Raw genomic sequence first — 9694 nt, 5'->3', positions numbered from 1 at the left:
ACACTGAAGCTCAGACAGGCAGAGGATGAGCAGTGGTTGTTAGGCTGGAAGGGACAAGCAGGCCAACAGTTGGGCCTTGAGGCATCGTGCCAAGCGGGGATGGCTTGCGGGGCTGCCATCGGTGCTGCTGTCATCACTGTCTCACACCAGCTTCTGGGGCTATGTAGGCTTTGGCCAGGTGCTGAGTGCAGTAACGCTGCTGTACCAGGATGGGCAGCCTTACAACCGGGGTGAGGCACCCAGCAGGGCTCTGATCATAGAATCATCGAATCACAGAATGGTTAGAGTTGGAAGGGATCATTGAGTTCCAACCCCCCTACCCTGGGCAGGGACACCTCCACTAGAGCAGGTTGCTCAAAGCCCCATCCAGCCTGGCCTTGAACACTTCCAGGGATGGGGCATCCACAGCTTCCCCGGGCAACCTGTTCCAGTGCTTCACCAGCCTCACAGTGAAGAATTTCCTCCTAATATCTCATCTAAATCTCCCCTCTTCCAATTTAAAACCATTACCCCTTGTCCTGTCACTACACTTCCTGACAGAGAGTCCCTCTCCGGCTCTCCTGTAGGCTCCCTTCAGATATTGGAAGGCTGCTCTGAGGTCTCCCCAGAGCCTTCTCTTCTCCAGGCTGAACAACCCCAGCTTTCTCAGTCTCTCTTCACATGGGAGGTGCTCCATCCCTCCGATCATTTTTGTGGCCCTCCGCTGGACCCGTTCCAACAGGTCCATGTCCTTCTTGTGTTGAGGACTCCAAAGCTGGACACAGTACTCCAGGTGGGGTCTCAGGAGCGCAGAGTAGAGGGGCAGCTGATGTTTGACTGCCCTCCTGGGGTGCCCTTCAGTAAGTCACCGTCCCTCCAGTGCTTGCCCCCCCTTTGCACAAGGAGCAAACATAGTTTTCCCTGTTTTCCTCAGCCCCCTAAGCCCACGTCTCCAGGGAGAGCCGTCCCTGGGGCATCCCGCGGCGTACCGGGGCCGCTTTCAGGCCCCCCCAACCCCCCCCGCCTCTCCTTCCCTGCCTTCCAGCCCCGCTCCTCCCATCCCGGAGCATCCTCGGGCGGGACCAGCCCTAGCTCGGCGGGGAGGAGCCGGCAGAAGGAGGAAATGGGAGGGGGGGAACGGGTGGGCGGCGGTGGGGGGAGCGGCTGGACGGCTGCCCCGGAGGGGCTCCCCCGCCCCGCCGCCGGGATTTACCCGCCGCAATCACTCCGCGCAGCGCCGGCGGCGGCCCGTCCCCGGAGGCGCTTCCTTCCTGCGGGGAGGGCCGGAGCGTTTATAAACGGGGCGGGCGGGCGGCGGCATGCCAGAGATTTGCCGCGCCGGCCGGCCCCTCCGCCGCCCGCCATGCGGCGGCTCCCGCTGCCGCTGCCGCTGCTGCTGGCCGGGCTGGGGCTGGGGCTCGGGGGGGAACCGGAGCCGGAGCCGGCCGCCCCCTCGGGCGCGCAGTGCCTGGAGCACGACTGCTTCGGCATCTTCTGGGAGGCGCGGCCCTTCGCGGAGGCCAGCGCGGCCTGCGAGCGGGGCGACGGGCACCTGATGACCGTCCGCTCCACCGTGGCAGAGGACGCCATCGCCGTGCTGCTGCAGAACCGCAGCGGGCGGCTGTGGCTGGGGCTGCGCTTGTCCCTGCCCTGCACCGACCCGGCCCAGCGCCTCCGCGGCTTCCAGTGGGTGACGGGCGACGGCCGCACCGACTATTCCAACTGGGCGCCGTCGGGGCGGCGGTGCGGGCAGCGCTGCGTGACCGTGTCGAGGGAGCTGCGCTGGGAGGAAAGGAGCTGCGAGGCGCGGGCCGACGGCTTCCTCTGCGAGTACAACTACGGGGGCAGCTGCCCGCGCCTGCCTCCTGCCGAGGGGCCGCCCGTCACCTACGCCACCCCCTTCGGCGCCCGCGGAACGGACTTTCTGGCCCTGCCGCCCCGCAGCACCGCCGTCATCCCGGCCATGGGGTTGGAGCTGCGCTGCGACGAGGACGAGGACGGCGGGGGGCCGCGCTGGGGCCGCGCCGCCCCGGGAGCCTGGCCCTGCCGCCTGGCTAACGGGGGCTGCAAGGGGATGTGCGGAGAGGAGGGCGGCCGGCCGCGCTGCTCCTGCCCCGACGGCAAGGTGCTGGGCCCCGACGGCCGCGGCTGCAGCTCCCCCTGCGCCGGAGCGCCCTGCCAGCATCACTGCATCGTCGCCGGTGCCACCTTCGTCTGCATGTGCGAGCCGGGCTACCGGCTGGCCGCCGACGGCAGCAGCTGTGAGGATGACGATGACTGCGCTGTGGTGCCGAGGCTGTGCGAACAGGTCTGCGTCAACACCGAGGGCGGCTTCGAGTGCCACTGCCACCGGGGCTACGAGATGGTGGAGGGACACTGCCGGCCCGTCTCCCACTGCTACGAGGCGCCCTGCGAGCAGCAATGCGAGGATGTGCCCGATGGGTACCGCTGTGGATGCTTCCTCGGCTACGCTGTTGACCCGGAGGCGCCCGACCGCTGTGTGCTGCACTGCAACCGCAGCCAGTGCCCGGCCCAGTGCGACACGCACACCCTGTCCTGCGAGTGCCCTGAGGGCTTCTTGCTGGACAATGATGCCGACAGCGGATGGGTCTGTGTGGACATTGACGAGTGTGACATGAACTACTGCCAACACAACTGCACCAACCGCCCTGGCAGCTACGAGTGCCACTGCCGCGCCGGCTACCGGCTCCTCGACCAGAACAACTGCATCAAAATCCCAGAAGAGGATGAGGAGGGAGCCTACTCGGGGGATTTCGGGCCAGGACCCCAGACTCCCATCCCCAGCCAGACCCCACCGAAGGTAGAGCACCTCCACCCCTGTGCGCTGGTGGGCATTGCTGTGGGCGTCCTCTCTGCGGCCATGGTCCTCCTGGCCGTGGGGTACCACCTGGTGAAGAAGCGCTGCAGGCCCCCTGCCACCATGAATTACAAGTGCAGCGGCCCCCATGAAAAGGAGATGGGACTTCAGCCAGTCGCCTCGGGGTGTGCCACCTCCAGCCAGAAACTGTAGGGAGACTGGGATGTATGGAGAGAGGGAAGTGGACGGAACTGGGTAACATTTAGTTTCCCCCATGCTGCCAATTTTTTAATGATAAAGAGAATTTGGGGAAAGCTGTGATCACCCCCGCTTCCAAAAACACTCCCTGCTTTCCAGCCCGCTCTTGCAATACTCCCGCCAGAGAGCAGGGAAGGTGGAAGGCATGGAGCGCTTCTCCGTTTCTGCTCCCTTCGCAGGCAGTGGAGGGCGTTCAGCTTTCCTTTTCCCGAGCCAGCAGCTGGGAGGGCTCCAAGGAAAAGTCAGGCATATGTTACAGGAGGGGTGTCTCTGTCTGGAACTGACTGTTTCGGTCCGCATCAATGTGGGGCGAAAGCACATGTGCCACTGCTTGCCAAGTTGTCAGGGACCAGGGAAGGTGACCAGGCCTCAGTTTCCCCTCTTCTCGGCTGGGAAGCATGCCACTGGGCTGGAGATGATGATTTTCCCAGGATGGTGAGGAGCTGGGATGCTCCTGCCTTTGTCTGAGTTCTGCTCAGTTTTTTTAAAACTGATGGGTGACGGAAGAAGGAGCAAAGATCTTGTGGTCAGCACGTTGCCACTTTGCTTTGTTCCTCCGCCCCCATCTGCCTCATCGGCAGAAATCTCAGTTTTTGTATGAACTGTAGCTTTCCTAATGTAAATGGTTCAACCCACTGTTTTATACACCCGGCACATTTGTAAATACTTATTTATTTATTGGAAATATACCCTATGCAATGCACAATCACATGGTGATTTTGTGTGTAGACCAATAAAGCTTTTACAGTCTGGTTTATAGAAGGCTGCTAATGAAATATTCTTTCTCCCCCTCCCTATAATGACTGGTTTTTCCTCACTGAGCACCAGCCCAGCTTGCAGCCGGAGCTCCAGAAGTCACAAACCATGCTGGAGCACAAGAAAGAAAGAAGGAGCTGGGGCTCTTAGCGGAGCATCAGGCTGGAAACATTGCCCTGCTGGTTATTTCACCAGTGTGATTAAAATAGAAGGAATGAGCCATAAATAATGGAGAAGAAGAATAACAGAAGGACAAAGTTAAAATGAAATAAGCTGGAAATGGCTATTTTAACGCTACCTCAGTGTGGCCCAGCTGGTATAGCCCCAGTGCTGTTCTTCAGCTCAAGTTTCTATGGAACCATTGGCGTTTATGTGTGGCAAAGAGAGCGAGGTTTGGTTCTCCTGGGTTTTCTTGTGAAAAGTATATTTGTGTTCGTGTGTGTGCTAAAATCCCTTTGCCTGGGAATTTGGCGGGGCAGGGAAGGTTTCTTGGTGGGACCTAAGTTTTTTTCCTTTCTCCATTAGCTGACTCCCTGGGACTCCTTGGCACCTACCAAGGCTTAGTTTGTGTAGTCTCAAGCTCTGATCTCAGATGTTCAGAAACCCCCCTCTTTTTTTTTTTTCTTTTTTTTTTTTTTTTTTAACATGAGAGGAATCCAAAGGGGTCAAATTGATCCCGTGCTCTCCACGCCCTGCAGAGCTGATGTAGAAGTCCAGTCCAGTCCTACCTCCTCACTCTGCTATAGGCAGCGGGGCTGATGGATTTTAGGACTGTTCTCCATCTTCAGAGCAAGTCTTGGGAAGGAACAGGAAGTTTGTGTTTTATTGTTCCGGAGGGGCACGCACCCCGTGGCTAGTCACTGTTCACTAACGCATTTAGAAATCCTCACCGTCCTGATCCCAGGGAAGGCTCCTTGCTTCTGAAGGTAACAGCAAAAATTACTCACTCGACTTAATTAAGTGTTATCACGGGGCCAGTCTTATGGCTTTTTATTTTGTTGAACTGCACAGCACAAGTGAGGACCGGTGGCATGGGGAATGGCAGTTTGCCCTCTCTCCGGCCGGGGTCCCCTTTGCCCATGCCTGGTGGAGACACCTGTGCAGGGGCTGGTGAGGTGTGGGGCACCCTAGAAGGTGGTGGTCTTTGTGAGGAGGGGCCCAGGCTTACAGCAGGGCTCAGGGTGCACAGGCTCCTGCTGGCAGGACAGGGGTGGGCACATGCAGCCCTTGCCCTTGTCGTCCCCCCGGGGAGTGGCGCAGTAGTCGAGGGGCTCTTCCTCCTCCTCCTCCTCCTCCCTGGCCCCCTCCCCAGCGTGGCAGCAGCAGAGGCTGGCGTCGAGGCAGCGGCGCAGGACGCTGTGGAAGGAGTGCCGGAAATTTTCGGAGAGAAAGCCATAGAGGATGGGGTTGGCGCAGCTGTTGGAGTAGCTGAGGATGAGGGAGGCGTTGTTGATGGTGGCATCCAGGCGTCCGGGCAGTAGGAGGTTGACCAGCTGCACCACGTAGAAGGGCATCCAGCAGACCACAAACATGGCAACCACCATCAGCACCAAGCGCGTCAGCTTGCCCTCAGAGCGCCGGCGTTGCTGCCAGCCCACCCGCTGTGCCACTGCCCGCATCTTGCCCACGATCAGCAGATAGCACAGCCCCATGGCCAGCACCGGCAGCAGGAAGCCCAGCAAGGTGGTGTAGACCACAAAAGCGGCTGACCAGGCTGGGCTTGGCCACAGGAGGTTGCAGGCCACTGCTTGGCCATCGCGGGTGGTTGCTGTACCGGCAAAGATGGGGATGGGCGAAGCCACCAGCAAGGAGAGGAGCCACACACCTCCATTGACCATCTTGGCCACCCGGGGACGGCGGTAGGTGGCTGCCCGTAGTGGGTGCACCACCGCGATGTAGCGGTCCAGGCTGAGGACGGTCAAGCAGAAGACGCTGGTGAACATGTTTAGCCCGTCAACACCCAGCACGGTGCGGCACAGGGCCCGGCCGAAGGGCCAGTGGTGCAGGGCTGCTGACGTGGCCACAAAGGGGATGCTGAGCATGAAGAGTTCGTCAGCAATGGCCAGGTTGAGCAGGTAGATGTTGGTGGCTGTCTTCATCTTGGCATAGCGCAGGATGACGAAGATCACCAGGGAGTTGCCCAGCAGCCCCAGCAGGCACACCAGGGCATAGATACACTGGATCACCACCATGCCCACGATCTCACCTGTCTTGCCGCCCCACTCCGCCTGCCCCTGCTGCCGGCCAGCCCCCCCTGCAGCTGCACTGGTGTTGGGGGGCACCTCGGAAGCAGCCCAGCTGGATACGGTCCAGAGGGGCACGCTGGCTGCTTGAGCCCCTTCCGGGAGCTGCTCGGTGTCAGCGCTCATGCTGGGTGGTGGTCCATGGACTGCTGGGGACGGGGGCCAGCCTGCAGGCAGGGCATGGGCAGAGAGAGAAGGGGATGAGAGCTGCGGCGCACGGCAGATGCAAAGCATGCTCCCCTGCCTTCCCCCCCTGGGTCACAGCCACATGCTTTGGGCAGCTCCGGCTGTGGCCTCTCTGCTCCCTCCATCCTGCCGAGCACCTTCATGTCAGTCCTCAGGGCAGCAGCATCACGCTCCAGGCCAGAGCATCCTGGCCATTTGGGGTCTTAGGGGCTGGAGGGGTGGGGTGTGCATTAACCGTGCACGGGGGCACAGCAGCAGACCAGTGGCACGGCCTGGGAATCAATACCACCTTAATAAGCCTCTACAAATCTCATTGGTTTCATTAACCCCTGCTGGAAAAGCAAACAGAAGGAGAAACGCGAGCTGGAGATATTTTACCTCTCAATCCTCCAGGGATTGAAAGAGCCTCCCTCCTGGGGGGCGGCAGCAGGCACTGGGAGATGCTCTGGTGGGTTCCACGGGCTGTCGGCAATGCAAAGTCCTTCTTGACCTGAATCAGATGACCAGAAGGATCCGTACCTTTTAAATTGAAAGACAGACAAGCTTGCCGGATGGCAGTACAGGCTTCCCCGACCCCCCTCCCGACCCCCCAACCATGCCACGAAAATCAGCTTTCCCATTAAAAATAAATAAATAAAAATAATCCAAGTTTCTGATTAACGCGCTCTGCATTCCAGTTGAAAATAAAGCAGCAGACGTACCCTTCCCCCTTCTCTCTTAGGTGTGCAGTTTTCTGCTCGTGGTGGCCACGGTGAGAAGACCCCCCATCCTCCGGGGTTGTGCCGGCACGGAGCCCCCCCGCCGCCCCGGCCGGTGGCGCGGCCCGGCGCCGGCGCTGCGGGCACTGCGGCGGGCGGGATGCTGCAGTCCGGGCACCGCGGCGGGGCGGGAGGGATGGGACCCCCCGCGCACCTCGTCTTCGCATTCCCCTCGCCCCGGCGGGTCCCTCCGGGGTGTCCCCGCCCGGGCAAGGCAGGAGATGGAGGCAGGTTGCCCTGGCGACTGTCGGCAGCCCGCCCCCCGCGCTCGCTCCCGCATCCCTTCCGCGCATCCCCGCTTCCCCGCAATCCCCCCCGACCGGTGCGAGGCGGGGGATGCAGGCAGGGACCCCCGGCTGTCTGGCGGCCCCCGCCTTCCTTGGCAGGAGAGGAGCATCCCGCGGCACCAGACCCCAAAACCTGGGGATGGGCAAGCAGTGGGGTGAGGACCAGCCTAAGCCTGGCCCAAAACCCAGTTATGCACCAAGAATCTCACCCCAAATTGAAGTCTACATTGAATTTCATGATGCAATCAATAAAAAGGAGCAGAGGTCGCTTTTTTCATCTTTTTGGTAGTTTGGTTTAGGGGTTTTTGTTGGTTTTGTTTTGTTGGTTTTTTTTAAGCAACTCTTGTGGTTTTTTTGTTTTTGGGGGGTTTGGCTTGTGGGGTTTTTTTTGTTGTTGTTTTTTTGGGGTTTTTTTGTGTGAGAGGGAACAAGCACATTTTTGTACCGAGCGATCACCAGCAGCAGCTGAGCTCAGTGACAGCTCAGGTCTGGGGCAGGGAGGACCACTTCTAGTTGCTTGTGGGGCTGGGGGCTTTCTGATGGTGTGGCCCTAACCCTACACTCCATCACTCCCTCCCGGTCCGGGTCATCAAGTGACGGAGCAGAGGACCTTTTTCTCAGTTGTCCACAACTCACGCTCCCAAGTCACAGTGCTGGGTGAGCGCCTGTGGGTCATGGAGATTTTGGGAAGTCGGGGTGGAGCTGTGAGCTGGCTGAATGAGCTCATCCGTATGAGGAGCGGGTTCTGACCACACCAGTGGGAATATAGATAAATGCGTATATTATATTACTGAGAACAGGCTCGATGTGCATGGGAAAGCAGGTGCATTTTTCCTCTTGGTACTTAAATATATGACCATAGTTAATTGTGCAGCTGGCAAAGATGTTTTGGCTGTGACATCCCAGCTTAAATATTGTGGGTGTGGAGAAGCACAAAAAGGGCTGGGACGCAGAGCTGCAGGAACGGTGGCACCGGGAGGGGGGCACCCCATCTCCACACACTGCTCCCCTTCCTCCCCCATGTCTGTGAGGTGTTTTACCGGGGGGGGAAAAATGATGCTTGGACCTGCTGTGGTGAGACATAAGTTCCCAGTGCCCATGGCTGCTGGGCTGGGCACAGGGGCCCATGAGGGGCATCGTGCTCCGGGGGTTCCTGTTGCAGCCGGTGACCGGAAAATGTGCAATAAACAATGAAACCGCCTGCAGATTACATCGTCCCCCTCCACCTCCCAGGAGGGACAGGAAACTTTTAAATGCTCTTTTACTGTAAAGGAGGAAACTCCTTCACAGTAAGCAGGACTTTTGCCCGCATTGTACTGCTGATACTAGTCCTTCCATGGAAAACCTTTGGGTGGGGAGAACCAGGGATGAATAGCAACTGTTTTGGCTGCAGGGGATTATTTTGTGGTGGCTGGTGCCACAAGAGCCTCCTTGTGTGCAGCTGAGGGTGTCCTGGGAAGCACCACTCCAGCAGCTGGGGAGCAGCTCTCCTGCTTGGGGTGATTTTCTAGGGGATCCTGCCCCCAGTGCCTGTAAAAGATGCGTTTTTCTAAGACAAGGTGCTCCCCGTGGCTGGAAGGATGACCAGCAGTAATGGCTTTAAACCCTCTCCTGGTGCTGCCCTCTGTCCTGAGCTAACTAGCCTTTACCTTCCCTCCCTCCTTCCTTCCTTCCTTCCTTCCAAAACTCAGAGATCCGAGAGATTTCAGATGAGACTCTTCACCAAGAGCAAATTATTTTAACTGAATTGCCTAAGAAGCAAACTCAACCTGCCTTCCTTCAAATGAAGCTCTCCAGATGGTTAATTTTAAAACAAACTACAGGTATTTTTAAATTTTAAAACAATTTAAATTTAAAACAATAAAACAATTTTAAAACAAAATCCCATGGAGATAGCATCAAGTGGTATCTAAATAGGTTAAAAAAACCCCTCACCTTAACACCCACAGCCTGCAATAATAAAAATTGGCTTTGCCAGGTGAAACCTGAAGCCTGCCCTTATGAGTTTATTGGAAACACATGAAAAGCTGGCACACGGGTATGGTTTTTGGATACCAAGTGTCCAGTCACCTGAGCCTGCACCCTATTGCCTTAGAGCCGTGTAAACCTGGGTGTGCGAGCATCCCCTGGTGTGAACGGCGTGTGATGGGGGCTGCATGCACACACGTGCTCGCACGGGCAACTTTCCCTCTAACAGCAACCTGCAATCGCCACCAACTCAGTATTGGTAAACCCAAGCCTCACCCTGCCCTGCCGGGTCTTCCAGCAAAAGGCAGCTGGTGATTGCTTTCTTTTCTTTTCTTTTCTTTTCTTTTCTTTTCTTTTCTTTTCTTTTCTTTTCTTTTCTTTTCTTTTCTTTTCTTTTCTTTTCTTTTCTTTTCTTTTCTTTTCTTTTCTTTTCTTTTCTTT

The 9694-nt window shown here is 57.9% G+C and overlaps 2 protein-coding genes across 2 annotated transcripts; one reads left to right on the top strand and one right to left on the bottom strand.

The window, feature by feature from the left end:
• Positions 1–1342: 1342 nt before the first annotated feature.
• THBD (thrombomodulin) lies at positions 1343–3010 on the top strand. Its single transcript, XM_074144230.1, has one exon. It carries the CDS (start codon positions 1343–1345, stop codon positions 3008–3010), a length of 1668 nt encoding a protein of 555 aa, XP_074000331.1.
• Positions 3011–4938: 1928 nt separating this feature from the next.
• SSTR4 (somatostatin receptor 4) lies at positions 4939–6180 on the bottom strand. The gene has a single exon (XM_074168669.1). It carries the CDS (start codon positions 6178–6180, stop codon positions 4939–4941), a length of 1242 nt encoding a protein of 413 aa, XP_074024770.1.
• Positions 6181–9694: the final 3514 nt, after the last annotated feature.

Source organism: Numenius arquata, chromosome 2 (assembly GCF_964106895.1).
Source record: "Numenius arquata chromosome 2, bNumArq3.hap1.1, whole genome shotgun sequence".
In the NCBI taxonomy this organism is placed as follows: domain Eukaryota; kingdom Metazoa; phylum Chordata; class Aves; order Charadriiformes; family Scolopacidae; genus Numenius; species Numenius arquata.
Note: the sequence above shows the minus strand (reverse complement) of the source record. Positions and strands in the feature narration are given on the sequence as shown.

Excerpts from the sequence above, each read along its gene's own strand:
- THBD (XM_074144230.1), top strand. The coding sequence starts at position 1,343 with ATGCGGCGGCTCCCGCTGCCGCTGCCGCTGCTGCTGGCCGGGCTGGGG.
- SSTR4 (XM_074168669.1), bottom strand. The coding sequence starts at position 6,180 with ATGAGCGCTGACACCGAGCAGCTCCCGGAAGGGGCTCAAGCAGCCAGC.